Below are 19,859 nucleotides of genomic sequence, written 5' to 3' on the forward strand. Positions count from 1 at the left end.
TGCTCATTTCTTTGAACATACATCATCTTGATGCACCTGGACAGATCATCAGGAATGTTTGGGTGTAATTTGTTCTCCATGACCCAGGAAAACCAGTTGGGTTCACCTCCTCTCTTTGCCTTCCTCAGTTTGTGTGCCTGGAAGAGGAAAATAGTGGCGCAGTCTGCAGTGTGGATATGGACAATACATTCACTTTTTCTGCACAATTCAATTCAATTTTATTTATATAGCGCCAAATCACAACACAAGTCGCCTCAAGGCGCTTCATAGATACAGAGAAAAACCCAACAATCACATGACCCCTATGAGCAAGCACTTTGGCAACAGTGGGAAGGAAAAACTCCCTTTTGAGATTGATTGGTAATTTATTTCAACATGTGAACAATATACAAGTACATTTAGAAAAGAAATAAGAGAGAAAAAAAATACTATACAAATTACATACAAAAAAACATTCTGATTAATTTACATGTTGAAAGGGAGTGGGAAGAAGTATACACTTATTTAATCCCACCCCTTTGCCATAAATTATCAGTGAATATTTAGTCAGCTTCCTTACTGATATAATTTGTAATAAAAATAGGAAGACAGGAAGAAACCTCCGGCAGAACCAGGCTCAGGGAGGGGCGGGGCCATCTGCTGTGATTGGTTGGGGTGAGAGAAGGAAGGCAGGATAAATACATGCTGTGGAAGAGAGACAGAGGTTAATAACAGATATGATTCAGTGCAGAGAGGTCTGTTAATACATAGTGAGTGAGAAAGGTGTCTGGAAAGGAAAAACTCAATGCATCATGGGAATCCCCCGGCAGCCTACGTCTATTGCAGCATAACTAAGGGAGGATTCAGGGTCACCTGGTCCAGCCCTAACTATATGCTTTAGCAAAAAGGAAAGTTTGAAGCCTAATCTTGAAAGTAGAGATAGTGTCTGTCTCCTGAATCCAAACTGGAAGCTGGTTCCACAGAAGAGGGGCCTGAAAACTGAAGGCTCTGCCTCCCATTCTACTTTTAAATACTCCAGGGGAGTGCAACAGCGAGGTAATGGATGTTAAGTTATGACCGGACCTGATTATTAAAGCGTTTGCATGTGAGGAGAAGGATTATGAATCCAAATCTGGATTTAACAGGGAGCCAATGCAGAAAAGTCATTATAGGGAAAACGTGGTCTTCTAGTACAAAAACCTCATGTTTGTCTGAATATAGACGCAGAAAACTTCCAGCCAGCTCCTCCCAGGAAACCCAGTTATTGGCCATGAATGGTTAGAACACTTGAATGTGGCTTTCAGTCTCTGAGTGGTCAGTTAGATCAGTTATAATACCGCAGACATGCTGGGCTATTTTCATTATTCCACACTAGTGCACAGGGTGCTGCATTGAGAGTTGTGCGTTATTGCGACAGATTTTTGGGAATGACTGTAAAATTCAGCGTCTTCTGTTCAAGATCCAGCTGGAGAACAATTTTGTAAACGTCATACAGCGTATTGACTTTGAACAGAAAAATAATCCAGATAGTTATTTGATATGTTGTAAAGTAGTGTTATCAGAAACCCACAAAGGACACAAGTTACTCACCAGCTTTGAATGAGCATCATAATTTGGTTTAATTTTGTATTATCAGCGGTTTGTTGAGGGAGGTGTCACAGGCGGAAATGACAGATTTAAAGAAAAGAAATCTCATTTCGTCTTTTCTGTCTCCACCAAATACAGAAAATGAAGACAATAAGGAACAAATGGAGGCTGGAGGAAGATAAAGAAACAAAGTGAATTATTAAAACATGGAGTCTGTCAGCGAGCCTGTGAAGAATTCAAGAGGAACATTTGGTTTTCTGAACATTTCAAAGGAAAGTAGCAGGAGACTTTATCACTGTTTGGAGCAGAGAGACCCTGAGAGGGAGAGAGTGGTGGAGCGATTGATTATTAGCATTTCTGTCGAAAGAAAAGGTTTATCAGAGTCCGATGAGGCAAGTTTATGAATGCCTTAAATTCACAAAATCTGAGTTATGTGTTTTAGAAGAAGGGAAACGATGACTGTTGGTTTTATCGGATTTTCCAAATGAAAATGAACACAAAAGGTTGAAAGGCAGGAGACGGGGAGAGCGAGAGATCCGAGGGTAGATTAGTCCAACATACGTTTTACACATTGTGTACATGAAGGACAAAGATGTGTCATTCCACCGCGAATCAAAGAAAATGTTCTGATGGACCATTTCCAATTTGCATAAAAATTTAATGTTCCAAAGTTTGGTTTGGGTTGGTTTTTTTAGCCAAAACAATTTTTGATGTATTCAACTCAAGTCTTAGGTTCTGATCCAGTTTTATGGCAAGAAAGGCTGCAGTCTCTGTGAGCGAGCTTGACTTGAAGCCGCCGGCGGGTGGACGACCAGGTGAGCTGCAGGATACAGAAGAAAAATAGCCCGAGAACGTTGATTCTGTTCATCACTGGGAGAATACAGCCTACAATAAATAACACAGTTAAAGTTAGTGTCACAGGCAGGTTTTATACATCGGGGAAACCAATCAACCTCTGGCGAAGCGGATGACACAACACGGAAGAGCCACTTCATGAGGCCAGGACTCTGCAGTCTATTCACACCTACAGGCCAGTGGACACTCTTTCAATGATGAGGATGTACACATCCTGGACAGGGAGGAACGCTGGTTTGAGGGCGGAGTCAAGGAGGCCATTTACATGAAAAGGGAAAGACCATCTCTGAATGGAGGAGGGGCCTCTGTCAGTGACGTTTTTCCCACTGAAAACGCTACGTCCACATGAACAGAATCACAGGCACATAGTGAGGGCCTTATAACATGAGTGCAAAAATGTTACATATGTGCACTACAAATCCAACAAAACCCGCTGTAATCTTTATTATATAAACATTAGCTGCTTCTGTAAGCTAGCTTTCACTGGATCAGCCCATAACAAGCAGGTTTGGCACATGGTGGACGGGCTGCTGCGTCATACAGAGCCAAGACTAGAAAAAAGTGCCGCAGCCTGAGCAGTCGTTTCACTGGGATTACTGGAACATACACTGACACCATCGTTTGAAACTGTGGCCATGTTTAATATGAACCTTAGATATTTGATAGATCATTTTAAAAAGGGAGGATTTGGTTGAGGATATGTAAGATTTGTCCCTGTGTGGTTCAAAACTTTAACACAGTCACTGAGTAGCTGAGAGGGCATCTTCAGACAGAGCCATTGATTCATCTTGTTTATAATCTTCTGCGGATTAAAGACCGACGGCCCGGCCCACACTGGGTCCCCGTTCAGGCAGGGAGGTGGGCGAGGCTGACCTCACATACAGGACACACAGTGCTTCTTCTCTGCTTGGGTTCTTTATCTCGAGTGTGAGAACAATAACGGCGGTCTTGCTAAGAACTTTTAAAAGTTACAGCCTGTGGTTTGGTGTTAGCTAGCAAGCTGCACAAACTCATGCATGTTCCTCACAACCCTAGCCACACAGTTTCCTGCCCTGTTTGCTTTTTTACGTTAACACAAAACCAGATTTCTGACAGAAATGTGTGTAGATGCATGTTTAATCAGTACAGCTCTATCACACTTCAGCAGGTGTGGTTGAGCCACCAGATGAGCCCTCATTCCAACTGGATCAGTACTTGGAAGAAAGAGACTCCCCATCTGCTGCCTCTGACACTCCCGAACAGCCGGAGGAGCATCCATGTGTCTCGGGGCTCTTATTTCTCAATAAACACCTACTGCAGGTTTCCTCTGAAGCTCCAACCACCCAAATTAGAGTTATTCATTTCAGGAATAAAACAATCTTCCTTCTCAGCCCCGGCTAACGCCTCTTTGCTCTCGACAGCTTCCTCGGGCACTGAAATGGGACCCATGATGAAAGATATGCTGACCCTTCTACACGAGCATTAATCTGCCTTGTTATCTCGACCGCTGTGTGCCTCCTGAAGGAAAAGTAATATCTAACCGCTCGTACTGGAAAAAGCTGCTACTAAAGCACTTTTCTGTTCATCTGCCTCAACACTCATATCCCCAGTACTGACTTCTGGGTCCCTATTTCCCCCCAATTTTCCAAAAATACTCATCTGCAGGGAACTCATTTGAACAACTTTGCAGAAAAGAGCAAAGAAGAAACAGAATCTGTCACCAAGTTTAAAGAGAAGAACTACGTACTTGGACCACTTTCCTACACTTTTCCCCAATCAAATCAGTAATACATCAAGTTTTTGCATCAAAGGAAAAGAATCTAGTTCTAATCCAGTACAGCCTCGGGTTTATAAGGTTATTTCTCTCTGATGCCCTTTGGGATTCCTTACAATGATGCATCCTTTAAAACTATCTCCTGTATAAATTCTGAAATTATGGTCAACAAAGGCGCCCCACTCTGATGGTACTGATTCTACAGGGTCGGGTCCCCAGTGCTCTTGTTTGACTGCTCAACTACTTTTAGCAGTAATTAAGGCAAAAGATTAAAATACAACCATGGGGGTATTAGTATTTTTTCAGCGAATCCACTAAATAAAATGGTAACTACATCCTCCCTCCCAAATCCAACAGCTAAGGCAGGGGTGGAGAACCCCAGGCCTGTGAGGCATTCACACTATTAGGACACATCTGAAACCTGCAGGACACCAGCCCTTGAGGCCTGGAGTTCCCTCACCCCTAATTTAAGGCCTCAGTGTCACAAGCCTAGGTGCTGCTTGGTAACCACTGGTCACTAGGGAATAATGACCTTAACTGGTAGCTACACAGAAACCCTCTTTGACTGGTGTGGTCAATAGCAAACAGTCATCGTCACCTGTGGTTTGTATGGAAGATGTTGACTTGTCTACAAACACTCTCCAACTGCTCGCCAAGAAACTACAATTCAAACAAGAAATGGAGAGCGTTCGCCTTCAATGTAAAACTAACAACTAACAAACTAAAGAAGGACTCATCCAGGCTGGAAAAACTAATCAGGAAGGCTAGCTCTGTGGTCGGCATGAAGCTGGACACTCTGGTGACAGTGGCAGAGAAAAGGACACTAAAGAAACTGCTGGACATTATGAACAATGCTGGGCATCCTCTGCACACAGCCATAAACAACCAGAGGAGTCTGTTCAGTGACAGGTTGCTTCTCCCCAAGACAAGAACTAACAGACTTAAAAACTCCTTTGTCCCACACGCCATCAGACTGTTTAACTCCTCTCTGGAGGGGAGAGGGAGGGGAAACAGGAGGACAAAGGAGGGGGGAACAACTAAGCTGTAGTGCCTCTTCACTGTGGAATACTTTTTGTTAATATCTAACGATGCAATAGACTCACAATACTTGAAATGTGCAATTCCCTTGTATTCTTACTCCTATTTATTCTATTTTCTTTTTGTACACTGTATTTATATATGTCTCTGTAGTTACATATGTGTATATATGGTATATTTCTGCTCACATTCTGTAACTTCTGTCGGTGCTGTGCTATTGGAAACCAAATTTCCCAGAGGAACCCACCCGAGGGATTAATAAAGTTTTATCTAATCTAATCTAACATGATCCAGAGGACACAGCTTTTACTTTGAAGGTCACACTCTCCATTTCCTGTTTGAGTTGTACTTTTCACAGTTTCACTAACACTTGGTGAGTAGTTTGCAAGTATTTGCAGACAAGACATAAAAGCACAGCAACCTGTCAACAGCCAGTTTAACTCTACTGATACCCAGCAACCAGTGGTTGCCAGGGTCACTGACTGGTCTGTAGGTTTAAGTGGATGCAGTTTTAACAATTATTTTCACAGCAACTGTTTTTGGCTTCTGTAGAAACCCTTTCATTATCCAATTGAGCTCCGTAGAATCTTCTACAAATGTTTCAGAGGAAGCTGATTGATCATTCACCTGCGCTTTTGTGCACATTGATTTATTATCGGGAAAAGAAGCTAACGTGCTGCTTGTCTGTACACGCTCTGTAAGGACCTCCCTGAAAATTAAAAACTGTTTGAGAATATATGAATGTTCACTGACTGAAAACTGAATCTGTGGTTACAGCAGTCACATCTGCCATTTACCGATGCGTGCAGTAAGGTCTGTACTGGTACCAGTGCTCCATCACTGCTGAATGCTGACCCACTAAGCCATCTCCCAATCTCCTACAAAACACTGGATCCGTGTTTTCAGATATGTGGGAGTTAAAATTCTCCTCTAATCCAGCTGCTAGCTATTTGGAGTCGAGTACCGGGGTAGATGAATGTTGTGGGTTTGCGGCCCTTCTCTAGAAAGGGGAAACAGGAAACCGGTGTTGAGACTCACTGCTTCTGTTTTTTTTAAATAATCTACTCATCATTGGAAGGAGGATCCATTTTTAATCAGGTCATGTGTGCACTGGGAACCTGTTTCTGTGTGGGTCTCAGAAGGAAAAGCTCACTGTGCAATTAGGAAGCAGCCAGCCTGGTGGAAGCATGGAGGACCTGGAGAGGAGGAACATTCCCAGGAGGAAGGTCTCTCCCCGCTAACGCTGGGCCTTGTGTTAGCGGAGTGTTACAGTGGTTGAAAACTTTTTCTTAACAAGATGCAAGACTGATGATGTCATTCCTCTGAGTGACCCACCTTTTCTCGTCTATAACCAAGCTGATCTGATAACTCCGTGGTGTCCTGGGCTTCCCACTCCCAGCCCACTAATCCACCTGGAAAAGATCAATTCTTGTGTAGCATAACTCCAGTGTGAGAGGAGTGGTTTTCTTCTGGTCACTGTTAGAACTTATTTCCTTCTTATATCAAGGCAGATTTTTGCAGATGGCCTCCTCGCCTCGATCCTGGTTCTGACGGAGGTTTTCCTTCCCACTGTTGACACGTGGAGGGTCAGTTTTCTCTGCATTACTGTAGGGTCTGAACTGATTTGAATATTCAGGCTCTAACAGACAGATCTCTGATGAATAAATACAAGGACAGCAGTGGTCCACACTTATAATGCAAAGAAACAAAGGTCAAAATAAATGGTTCAGCATAATTGATTTCAAACACCTGACGTTGTTGCCGTCTGTAATCTGGTGACATCCAGGTGAGATCGTACTGAACACAGCCTGAAAACTAAAAGACTACCGCTCGAGTTTTATTGTAGTTCAGTGATGAGTCCATGTGTTTCTTTTTATTTCTGCTTCAGACTCTCTGCTGTTCTTCTTCCTCCCACTCCCTCTGCCCGGATCATCTGTTAAATCTTCTCTAGTTCAACAACTTCGTCCTTAAAAACTTTTTGCTTGAACTTTGTGCTGCATACTGTAGACATGGATGTCAAACACACAGTACCAGACCAGCACAGGGCCTCATCTGCCCGCCTGGAAGCTGCCAAAAAACTAAAATTCCAAAGAAGGTGATAAAGTTCGGTTAGTTTTAAATCGTCTTACTGACAAAGATGATAGCCTGCCATACACTAAAGTAAAAGACAAGTCATTATATGATAGAGTTCTTTTGTTTGTTTTTTTATTGACAATATTTCATTAAATAATAAAGCCTCTATTTCTTGCAGCTGGTCCACAGTATTATAAAAAAAAATTGAGAGAAGTTGTGTTTTGGGCAACGAGCTGACTGGGATTTTTCTGTAGTTCTACAAATTTCATCCTTAATCTTTTTTTACAGGTTATTAAGCCAGATTAGATCAAATTGGGCTTCATGTGGCCCACAGTGTAAAACAAGTTTGATGTCCTGCTACAGACTGAATATTCAGGACAGTCACATCCACGCTCGCTGCTTTCTGATCTCCACATTTTCAAGATTTGTTGTTTTGGAGAATGCAAAGACAAACACCAGCTGATTAGTGATGAGCAACAGAATTACAAAATGCAAGAATTTCACCGACTGAAACTGAAGCAGACGTCTCAGTCGGTCTCCTCTGCAGAGCCAGCTGTACGTCACCTATTTAAAAGATAAAAGCTGTTTTCTATAGTTGGCTGTAAATATTTATTTCTGCTGTAAAGTTAAATATTTTAACATGTTAACGTTTAACGAGCAATTTTTTTTACTCATTTATAGATTTTATTTTATTGACCTGGTTCTGTTGGATGTTTCTTGAATTTCTTGTTTTGTTTGTTCTTTGCTTTCATTCATTTTGGATTTTTTGGTCCATCAACTCTACTTGTGGCCGACATTATTTTACATCTATACCACTTAAAAAGCCGCAGTAGGTGTTTTGTTCTGGTACAGCAGCAGTTTGAAAAACTGAGTGGACACCAGAATAAACTATAATCACACGGAGAATGAAAACCAGTATAAGCAAAGAAGTTTGGTGTTAGTGGAATAAACTCTTGCAGAAGAGAGAATCACTTCTTCGTGCAAAGGCCACGACGGCTGACGAGAAATTTAGCAGAGATGTTTGACTGCCTGGAACATTCATCAAGCATTGATTCAGTGCTGATGTGTGACTGAGCCTTTAAAGTGATGGTTAAGGTGGAAGCTCGGTCTTTATTTTCCAGAAAATGGAAGAGTAATAATACTGCTACAAGACAGTTTATTAATATTGTTTATCAACTCAACTCTATTCACTGGTTTATGTCAAGGAGAAAATCGAGTAAAGGTTTCAACAGTCCCTGGGAATGCAAAGTTTAAAGAAAGCAGGATTTTGAACTACATTAAATAAGATTTACAGCACCTGCCAACAACCGGCTGGAAATGCAGACATTCAGACGTTTAAATCTTTGTAGCTGGGATTTAAATCCACAATAACTCCATAGGAAACATCTAAATACTGGGCACGACTGACACTGCGCTGTTATCTAAATTAAATCTGGGCTAGAAGAATAGTTGATAGTAGACGTCTAACAGGAAGTGAGCTTTGGCACGAGGAGGCTCAAGTTCTCCCCTGTTTAAGCTGCAGCTGTGCTGCTGATGCCTCCCAGTTCCACCTTTTAAATGACAGGTAAAGGTGAGAACCACCCCACAGCGAAAACACTGTGGGCACCGTCTCTACAGCGTTAACGTGCCCTGACACAGGAAGTAAAGCCTTCCTTTTTGCAACTTCCTAACCTTTGCATCTAAAGTGGGAATCAGTGGAATAATCAGAAAGCTCATTATTCCACAGAGACGGTCACTTCTGATTGAACAACTTCAATCGTGTGTTGGTTTTTCTCCGTCTTAAAAAGGCATCTGACACATTAACCCATGACATGAACTTTCTAAGCTTACTGCAGGATTTTATTAGAAAAAATAAGTTTAAATCGTATCTAATTGGGAAACGTGATGTTGTTCTCCAATAATGAAAAGTAACCTCTGACAGGTGTTCCACAGGGTTCTGTCCTCAGCCCACTTCTGCTTGTTATAAGCAGTTATAAATATAAATGGACTACAGCCACGTCCTGGTGCAGGTTTACAGAGGGGACACCCAGCATTTAGAAAACAGACTTTAAGCAGCTTGGAAAGAAAAGTGACTGGATTTCTTAAAGTTTCTTGAAGTTGATCTTTGCTCAGCGACGGCCTTCTTTTCTTGTATCGTGAGGTTAGATGGAGGAACTTTTGTAGTGGAGAGGGTGGGTGAAACCTTCACCCTGATTCGCTGCTTCGGGTTGTTACTTTATTAATCCTTATGGCGGTTTCCGTGGCTGTGATGTCATCCACTACGGGCAGCTGTTGTGGAGAAATGGCAAAAACTGAGTCGTTTGGCTGGCATCTCCTGTTCAGCTTCAGTGAGAGTCCTGCCTGAAAAGTTCGTCACCCATTTTTCCTGACTGTCCTCGGCTGTGACGTCTTCCTGTTCTTGTTTGTATTGTCTAGACTGGGAAATATAAGTTTGTGTTAGGGAAGTATGGAATTTTTGGAGTTGTCTTACTTTTCCTTAAATGTGAGCTTAGCCTTGTCCACAAACCCAAAAATGTCTTCTAACATAGGAGAGAGTATGGGTTTGAGTTCCTGCAGAATCTGATCTTGTTGTGGAGTGCATCTATAGTGACCCGTCCCATCCTTTCACCTAGAAGTTGGTTTTGTGCTCTCCACAGAAACAACGCCATTCTGTGTCGCCTCACCGTGGATCCAAGGTGCAAACTCTTGGAAATAAGTCTGCTTTGTGTGCATCTTAGGTGGAAACGGAGATGGTTTCTATAATCTGCTAGTTTCCTTGATTCTTGATTTTCATACTCCAGTCGAAGGGTGTTCCTCCCTAAGTGCAAGGCACGGTACTCTAAAGAGCCTCGAAAGAAAAGCGACTGGACTTCTTAACGTTTTGTGAAACTTTGCTTTTCTCCGTCCTTAAAACAGGCAAATAAGTTAAAGATTCACGTGTGAGCCACAGCACAAGTTACAGAGTTACAATATCTGATTTATGTTAGTTTCAGGAAGCACACAAAGAAGGTGCCCAGGCTGCAAAAGTACATTTATAAAGATATAAGAGACTCTGTCAGCTCACATTTGTTTTTCCCATTTACATTATGATGCGGTGTCACGGTCACCTGCAGCAGTTAATCCTCCTGTAATGGTTTACAGTCAGGAAACTTTGAATACTGTTGGGTTGCACATTTGCAATTTTATAGCTTTGTTCAATAAAAGGCGGAGCTTCTATTGAAAACTGCACGGCTGCTTAGACCCTGACTGGGTTAAAGGGAACCAGTTTGTGAATCAGTCGTTAATATCTGCTGCCTCCTGTTTTAGGTACTTTATTATGCTGCACGCTCTGGGTGTGTTGTTTGTGTCTACAGTGAAGTTTATCTGATTTTGTGCATGAATGCATTCTGTAAGCAGATTACACAGATTACCAAAAGAGAACTGTTTGTTTTTAATGAGGGAAAGAGATTCAGTTCATCTATTGGTCAATTACAGCTAAAGTTTCATCAGCAGCAGCGAAATTCAGCAGTAACCCCCCAAAAAAAGGTTCCTTCTGCTCAACAATTTATCCTAATTTACTACAGACATGAAGCACCTGTCCCACCTGTCCCCAGGTGTTGCTCCTCTGGTGTTTCAGGAAACTGAAATGGAGCCAGTCTGAGTTTAAGAGCGCCGTGACTCTTGAGCCTGGCTCTGGAGATCAGATGCAGGGTTAGTGTTCTCCTCTCATGTCCACACAGGAAGCAGAATTATCAAACTGCAGATCGTGTCCTTGCACCACGTAGTGTATCATCTCCTGTAAATGCGCTCGGTCACTCTGGGTTTGTGTGGAAATGTTCACGGCGGTTGTGAGACTACAGCAGCTCAGCACCTTTAGAAATGCTGATTATTACAGTGTGGAAAACTTTTAGAATTTGACACAAATAAAACTAGAAAAAGGGAAAACAACAAAACAGGATTTAGGCACATAAATAAAATTGAGCTCTGGGCCTAAATCTGCGTGTGCTCGAGTCACCAGTGGAAAGCAGCTTTTGTGTGCAGCAAACAGGAACACCCACCAGAAAGACTCCCGACTGATGAGAAGCTCCTCGCACTGCTCAAACCTGTCCTTTCTCCCTCTGGGTTTCAGAAGTGCGAGGCGGGATGATGTCGGTGGTGATGGTGGGCCAGCTGCCCGCTGCTGGCCTTGTCTCTCAGCATGGTTAGTGCAGTGTTGGAGAAATCCCTCAGGATGTCCACGGTCTCCCGCTGGAGCTGCAGGGACTCCTGCACGAACTCATGCTGGCTCTCCACGAGCAGCTGGACCGATTGAGCCAACGTCTCCAGAGACTGAGACACCGAGGTCAGGAGCATCCTGCTGGCCCGCTGCTGCTGCAGGCTTTGAGACGCCACCTGGGCGACCTGCTCGTGTGCCCTGCGTGAGGACGCTCCAGCTGGGAGAGGGTCCGATAGGCTTGAGCCTGAGGTGGGAGCACTGCGTGGAAAGATGGAGGAGGAGGGAGGAGGCTGGCTTCGAGAAGAAGAGGAAATAGTGGCAGAGGTGACTGTTGAGAACGCAGAGGAAGCTTCAGGTGGTGGAATTGAGGTAGAAGGTCGAGGGTGAGAGGAAGCACCATTGGCTGCAGCAGGTGCAGAGGAAGATGATGGAGGAGGGAATGAAGAGGGAGCAGGGAGGGCGGAGCCAGGTCTGTTGGAGGTGCTGGGGGACCGTGATGGTGGGGGGACAGCAGAGGATGAAGCAGCTTCTGAATCAGAAGCCAAAGGAAAGCCAGAGGACGTGGAAGCCACTGAGGAGGAGGAAGGTCCGGGTGGAGGTCTGCTGGAGGAGGAGGAGTTCTGGATGGTTTGGCTCTGGCCGTTGCTGCTTCGGGAGTACGTGTAGACGGGCTTCACCCTCATCAGGGCGTTATCGGGCAGAGGATCGAGGGAGGTGGGGGGTGGCCGGACGGAGGAAGGGTAGGAGAACATGGAGTCGTCGTTTTCATCAAAATCCATCATTTGTTCTGTGAAGGACAAACGCCACAGGAGGATCAGTTTATTCTTTAAAGGAGCAGCACTGAAACATGCAGGGTGATGCAAACTCTCATTACTGTCATTGATGCTGTCACCAGATTAAAACGAGGACAGAAGAAACCGCACCGTTGAGATGTTTACATCGTGTTTCTACACGCAGTAAACCATCTTTGTTTCTCCACATTTTACAGGAATTTCTAAGAAACGCACAAATCTAGAAGATGAATGTTCAGGGTTTTCATTTCTTATTCCTCACTTCACTGCCTCCATCAGATTATGGCCGAGGCTCAGGTATGACATTCATGCTTGTGCCAAATGAAAGCAGGAAGTTTACAGGACCTCACAACATTTTCAAACGCCCACGTCATGCCTGATTCATATTCATTTAATGCACATTATGTATGATTTTTAACACTTGCAGCCAAACGTTGGACTGCATGGTTTAAAAAATAAGTATCAACAGTGTCCTTACCTCCATCGTCACCCAGGTCAAAGTCAGACGAGGAGTGGAAAGGATCTCCTGCAAAAACATGAGAACGTCATGAAAATGTCCAAGAAGGCCTCAAGAAGGCTTTGACATCTGAACTGGATATAAGAACTTTTTTTTCTCTTCTTAAACAATCGATTTGTACGTCGGTGACGATGGGAGATCAGTCTCACAACCAACCGTTTCATATTTATATTAAATGGAAAACAGGACCCTGAAGCTCCATGGTTTACACCTCAGAGTCTGGTCCAAATAACCCTCGATCGAGCTGCCAGAGCTTTTTCTTTACTCACCACCAAGTTCTTTTTCAGGTGAGGAGAGAGGTGAAATTTCAAAAGAGGGTCCTCCTGATAAAGTGTGAGTGCCGTCTGTCAGACTGAGGTAGGAGTAGGGGGAACTGCTGGAGGGTAGCCCTTTACTGCACATCTTTGAGAAGTCGTCGTCTTCTCCCAGGTCCAGGTCGCTGTCGCCGTCTGAAAACCAACACATGAAATCTGAGTAAATTCTGATACTCTGACTGGACGGATCCTCATAGATATATCTGATGCCTTTTTTTAAATATCACTGTAACCTCCTCTCTCAGTTTTACACTGACCACGCTAACAATGCAGCACCATCCTGCAAAGTGAAATGCCTTTGAGAGGCAGCGGACAGAGCGCATCTGCTGATTGGCTGCCAGTAATGTGATCAGCTTCCAGCTGCAGCAGCAAAGAATACATCAGACAGATTACTTAGTTCAGGAAGTCAGTTTGTGCATGCAGTGTTTTCCTTAGCCTCTAGGGGCAGTGCTGAGCACAACGCTTCTCTAGACTTTCAGCACTTGACCCAGGAAGTACACAGCCCCCAGCAGGCTGATAAAAACACTTTCTAACCACAGTTTGTGTACACAGCACATTAAATCTGTAATAAAATAAACAACAGAACACACACACTGAAGCCACAGCAATATGAAATATACACCAGTGTCAGTGATGCACGACGCTGTAACTCGAGTTAGTTGTAAAATCAGCTGTACGAATTTAGACCAGTTTTTACAGCCACCTAGCAGGATGCAGAGCATCTCTGCTGCCAGAAGGTGGCGTTAATGCGCCGTGAAGCTGTCGAACAACAGATCACCTCACTAGCAGGTGCTGGGTCACTGACAGCTGAGTGGCACAGTGAGAAAAACCAGGAGAAACCTGTGAAGTCGAGACAAACGTCTGAAAAACAAACAAAAATGAGGTCTGGTTGAAACGCCAACGCGTGCAGTGACATGACGGCAGCTTGGGGTGAGACTAATCTCTGAAGAACATCAGCCTTTTATGAGGTAAAAAGGACTATTACATTAAAGAATTTATAAAGCAGTGAAGTGAAACTAAACTAACACGTGTTTTCATCACGGGCTGGATGGCATCATCTTGTTTCCTTTCCTAAAGGATGGATTTTAGTGCATCCTTTGCGAAAGGAGGCAGCAGTGAAGCGCCTTTCCTTCGGATTTGGAGAGTTGAACAGCTGTTATTGTGGCTGAAACTCTGATACTTCTGGGTCACTTCACTCACTTAGAAACCTTCCCAAGAAAGAAAATGGACAATCTGAAAAAACCCTGTGTTGCTCTATGCCTCGCCTCACCTCCTCTAGGACTCATCATCAGTATCTTATGGACCATCCTCTCCACGGGGCCCAGTTTCTTCTTCCTCAGGGTTGTGCCGTTGGGACCCCGCAGCGCTGCAATGCGTCGCTTCCCATCACATTTGAGGTCTGCCCATTTCTTCATGATCTGACGCACCTGAGTGGAAACAAAACCTTTGAGGAGTGCTGAGTGACATATCGCATCCATCACACTGCCTGCAACTGCTGCAAGTTCTTAAACTACTGTCGACAATCCGCCGGTCGTTTATGAAGCACAAACGATAAAAAAAATAAATCTATCGCATCCTGAAGTGAAGACTTTCAGCTTATGTGATTGTTAAGTTTGGTATGAGTATAACTGCAAAGGTTTTATACAGCCTTTGTGTTCAAACAGCAGAGGGCAGCATGGTGTGGCAGGACTGAATGGCCTTATCTATTAATTCGCTCATCTGGGAGAACTGATTCTTTTTACATGACTTTGAATAAATTAATAACGTAATGCAGAAAAACAAAACGTTGAAGGACAGATCAGGGCTTCTCTGAACTGTGCCAACTTCACAAATCATCTTTCGAAGGACTTTCTGGAGCTGAGAATGATGTAAAACAAACCTCTCTGTGATTCTCTCCCAGACCGTTGATCTGATTGGTGATCTCGACCCACGTCTGTTTCTTCGTTTCAGCCGACACACCTTGGTTAAACTTCCCTACAGAGAGAACGAATCAGTCTCAAGTATTAAATCACAGCAGTGCTGTAAAAGGTGACCCACGTGCTCCCTCTGCTGGTAAGGATCTTTAAAAGCACAGTGCACTAAAAACAGAGAGAGGGCAGACTGACCAGTAAAACATCCTGTAACTTCACAATAAAATCAAATGTTATGTCTGACATCTGACTGATTGTATCAGTGGTGTCAGGGGTTCCTGAACTAAACAATATTAAAAAATGTCCCTCTGTGTTTTAACTGCCCAAACGCCGTGATGACAAAAACAAAAGGATGGAGGGATTCTGACTGCAGCCTCTCTGAGCAGGATGACAGAGCAGCATCAGAAGCAGCTCTCCACCTGCTGCCAGTCGGCTGGAGTGCATTTTGCAGCAGAATACAGATCACTGTCACCAAATGCAGCCCAAGGTGGCGAAGCTGGCATCCATCAGCCTATGTGATGAGAGATTTGAGGAGCTCAACACTCGCATGATAAACACGACCAACAGGACGGTCAGTAGGTCTTACCAGAATGGCCTCAACGGCACACGTTTTATTACGAACAGCTCCTCAAAGACTTTCCTCCTAAATAGAAAAGAACTAATCTACTTTTTTATTCCTACTCACTGAGGATGATGTATCTGTTCCTCTTCACCGCCTCCAGCAGCAGCTTGACCTCAGTGAAGGAGAACCTCGTTTTGGCTTTCAATGCTCCTTTTACTCCTCCCACCCTCAGTTCCTCATCGTCCTCACGCCACGTGGCTGACATGGCTCCACCGCTGCCTCGGACGGCCCACTAAAACAGAGACCGAGTCCAAATTCACCGCCCTCCACGACTAGCTGATCCTGATCCAGCTGCCAGTCGGGACTAGACACGCCTGGCTGACTGCACAGGACCTGCAGAAAAAACACAAAGGAAAAAACGATGAAAGAAAAGAAATATGGAGGATAAAATGAATTATAAGCAGGCAGAAATAGCATCTCTGCTTCATAAGCATACAAAATATTTCCCTCCGTTTAAAAACTATTCCTTATTATTGCTCTAAATAAGCTCCTTAATAAGCTTTTGTGCAGATCAAAGTTTATCTTTTCATTTTATACAAAATAACTTTAAATTTCAGCATAAACAGATGAGTACATTTTGACTAATGTGAGATTTAATCCATGTAAGATAATAACATCATTGAGTTACACTCAACAGTCTCCTAACCCTCGCTCTTATTCTGAAAATTCAGTCATTGCTAATCAGCTAGTTGTGCTGCTTCCTGTCTCATATTTTCCCATGCTGTGATGCAGGCCTGGGTCGGATGGACTCCATGACTCGATTTGACTGATCAGATTTACACTGCAAACGAGCACCACCTAAATGTGCATGTGGTCATCAAAGTAACGTGGCTGAAAGTCTTGTGATGTCATGTTTATATGACACAAACACAAAAAGAGGATTTCGAGGTGATGCTACACCTGCTGCTCAGTCTCTGGCTTTCTGTCAGACTCGGGGACCAGAGTGTTGGATGTTGTGTGGCTATTTGTGGCCGAGATTCAAAAACAGCAGTTTTGATTTCTTTGAAGGAGACAATCTCATGACTCAGCGAGCAACGCCACAGCCTGGCCAGTCACCAGCATGCAGTCTGTCGACGTCACATTTTTGCAACTAGGGCTGGTTATCGTCAAGGTGTGAGCAGATGCCTTTGTGTCAAAGTAACTGAGGATAAAACACAAAAACATGAAGCAGATTTTCCTGTCCTGGCTTTTTATAGCAGAAAACCTTAAAATATTCTGCAGTAGAAAAAAAAACTGAAGAAAACCATGAATCAACATCTGAACATGACCTGATGCTGCTGAAGTGAAGCAGAGCAAAGTTACAGAGGTTTGATGAGAGACACAACTGAGGGTTTTGCAATTTGACATCATTTGTAAAAGTTTACATTTCTTTAGGATCGAACACAAACGAGGCTTCTTGTCGGAGGTCACGTGTGGCAGACAGCGCTGTACACAACGGTAGACTGGTGTGTAGTAAGCTAGCGAATAATCCAGAAAACAGATTTTTGATGCTAAACTGGTCTCTGAGTACAGAGAGAGAGAGAGAGAGAGAGAGAGAGAGAGAGAGAGAGAGAGAGAGAGAGAGAGAGAGAGAGAGAGAGAGAGAGAGAGAGCGAGAGCTGTGCAGGAAGTGTAATTTTATCGTGGTGGAAGCAAAACTGCCAAAACAAGAGTGTATCCATGACGATGTTTCTAAACGTGAAGCGGTTTTGATCTTCCTTTGTTGCTGGTTCAGTGAATTGTGCGTGCCGTCGGGTTCACATCTTTATCGGATTACCTGCTTTTTAATCGTTTGCGGTTTTAGCTGTTGGTGGTTGTTGAAATAGTTTCGTTAGCTTTAACCTGAGATTCTGGCATTTCTGGAAAAATACATTTATATTTAAGTCGACTCAGGATTTAATGAATCCATATCGCATTATTCAAACTGAAATCGATTTGAATCGGAAAATCTATTTTTTAAACCCAACCCTACTTGCAACCCCCACTGAACAGGTACTAAAAAAGTAACCAGTACCAGGTACTACTACCTAATAGAAAAACCTAACAACAGAGTTAAGACGAGTAGATACCAGCGGAAAAGAGGCGTAACTACTGTCTTGGAACACGGGAAGTGATAGCAGTCCCATTCCTCCAAGCTTTGTATGTTAATGGCCAGCCAAGTATATCTGCCCACTCAAGTTTATAATAATAATAATAATGGAGTGGATTTATATAGCGCTTTTCAAGGCACCCAAAGCGCTTTACAATACCACTATTCATTCACTCTCACATTCATACACTGGTGGAGGCAGCTACAGTTGTAGCCACAGCTGCCCTGGGGCAGACTGACAGAAGCGAGGCTGCCATATCGCGCCATCGGCTCACTCTAGTGAGCATTTAGAGCACTGGTACACCTAATACGTTCATATTACAAGCTACCAAGCTGTGGAGTGAGTAGTTTCTGTAGGAATCTGAGCAATATTGTTTTTTTCCCCTATTGTGAGCTGTTGTTTCTTCTAAGTCTGTGAAGCCATTAGATTTCTTCAGACAAAAGAAAAAAAAATCAAAAATTTTTATTCACTGGACCAATTTTCTGGTCCCAGCGGCACTAACTGATCCACTGAAACAAATATATTTGAAGTGATGAATATAGAATTTGGCATTTTCTTTTTACAAGTTGTGAGACAAAACTTTCTTCATACAGTTTCATAAATATTTCATGCATGTTTCAAGTATGTTCCCAATTTTAAAAATGACTGCAGAAGCAGGTAGTCCAGTCATCCACTGGCACTTTTAAATGTACCCGCAGCTCACAATTTAAAGGTTACAAAATTATGTTCTCAAAAATCCTTCTACATACTTTCAAAAAAAAAAATACAAATTTAGCGACTGCGACGAATTCATATAAAACTGGACTTCACAGATGTTATCACCTGAGCCACAGCTGTGCAGCTGAACCGAACCTACGTCTCCTCCTTTGACACACAAGACTTCTGAGAAATGGATTTTATGTTGTGAAAACTTAATTTTAATTAGCAACACAGACAAAAAGTGCTGCATGCGTAGCAGACTGTGGACTGTTTTCAGGGTGACTGAACCATAAACAGCCAGTGCAGATTTCAGGAAAACCACCTGCAGTGTTGGACAGGGGCCGCTTTCATGGCTGTGGACGAGAACATCTCGTTTTTCCTTCAGCTCGTGTCCCCATACTGCCCCCTCCTGGCTGGACTTTAACATACACGAACACTGATAGATGACTGTTTTCCTGTCTTTCAGAAATTATTCTTTTTCTACTTTCTGAGGAAACCTAAAGACACCCACACGTGTGTGTAGGAAATTCCTCTACATACACATGTATGTGTGTATCCATATATCAAGCAGTTACAAAGTAAGTAACCATGTCAGTGCAGCTTTTATTAGTTACTTTGTTTCTTTTAGTTAATCTGTTGAATTCTGTTTACGTCACGGAGTTCGGACCGGCGCTGATTGGCTGGCTGTAAACATCCACGAGAGCGTACTAATGTTCCAGATCTCATTAAATACCTGATAAACATTGCGTTCTACCAGGCCACGTGACCCACGCGAACCAATCAGCTGCGACCGTGCTGTGTCTTTGTTGAGCTCGTGCCTGATGGTTCACACGGGGAGCTGCCCACCAGACTCCTCCGCGTCTGTTAGCTACGCGGGGCTGAACCGGTGCTGCGTGAAAACGACGAAACGTGCGAATCCTGCGAATTTCCGTAACCACGAGCCGGATTATCGCGAACATTACAAGCGGAGCTGTGCAGTGTCTTTGCGCTCCAACTGTCGGTGTCAGAGCTGGAGGAGACGCCTGCTAGCTCGGCGATACGCTTTTATTTCGCACTGTAGCACGTTCGTACGCTTTGCGCGAAAACGCCGCCCGTGCGGGCTGCTATTGCGGATTCCGCGTGACGTGCAGTGTTTTTTAAAAGGCCGCATATGCTGTAAATAATTACCAGGCAAATGGCGTTGTTCTCCCCTCCTTCCTTCGTGGTTCTCCCGAAAGTTCGGAGTGACGCGAACAAGCGAATTGCGCAGACTCTATTCACGCAGCGCGTGTGGTTTTTTTCCTTCTTCCTCGAACGCGCAACATTTTCAGGCCGCTGCGCGCCCCCATGTGCCGCAGAAGCGTATGCACCAGTCACTCCCATTCCCAACACACCAGTCACCAAACTCACGAAGTCTGCACGTTCAGCCACACGGTGAATATTTAATGACCACCATCACCCTCACAGCCCCTCCTCCCGCCTCACATAATTAATTAGTC

General features: G+C 43.7%; 1 protein-coding gene across 1 annotated transcript; it reads right to left on the minus strand.

Annotated features, from left to right (window-relative positions):
* Positions 1–204: 204 nt before the first annotated feature.
* zgc:113149 (uncharacterized) lies at positions 205–19,745 on the minus strand. The gene is made up of 7 exons (XM_004565042.5): positions 19,549–19,745; positions 15,677–15,946; positions 14,961–15,055; positions 14,352–14,508; positions 13,037–13,216; positions 12,729–12,776; positions 205–12,246 (listed from the first exon to the last, which is right to left on the minus strand). Exons 2-7 carry the CDS (start codon positions 15,816–15,818, stop codon positions 11,369–11,371), a joined length of 1,500 nt encoding a protein of 499 aa, XP_004565099.1. The 5' UTR covers positions 15,819–15,946; positions 19,549–19,745; the 3' UTR covers positions 205–11,368.
* Positions 19,746–19,859: the final 114 nt, after the last annotated feature.

The sequence above is a fragment of the Maylandia zebra genome, linkage group LG14, assembly GCF_041146795.1.
Source record: "Maylandia zebra isolate NMK-2024a linkage group LG14, Mzebra_GT3a, whole genome shotgun sequence".
In the NCBI taxonomy this organism is placed as follows: Eukaryota; Metazoa; Chordata; class Actinopteri; order Cichliformes; family Cichlidae; genus Maylandia; species Maylandia zebra.

What these genes read in the sequence shown, in the direction of transcription:
- zgc:113149 (XM_004565042.5), bottom strand. Translation starts at nt 15,818, where the DNA reads ATGTCAGCCACGTGGCGTGAGGACGATGAGGAACTGAGGGTGGGAGGA. An exon ending in ACCTGAAAAAGAACTTGGTG is followed by an intron (nt 12,777 to 13,036) that starts GTGAGTAAAGAA and finishes ATGTTTTTGCAG; the next exon opens with GAGATCCTTTCCACTCCTCG. An exon ending in TGACCTGGGTGACGATGGAG is followed by an intron (nt 12,247 to 12,728) that starts GTAAGGACACTG and finishes TGTCCTTCACAG; the next exon opens with AACAAATGATGGATTTTGAT.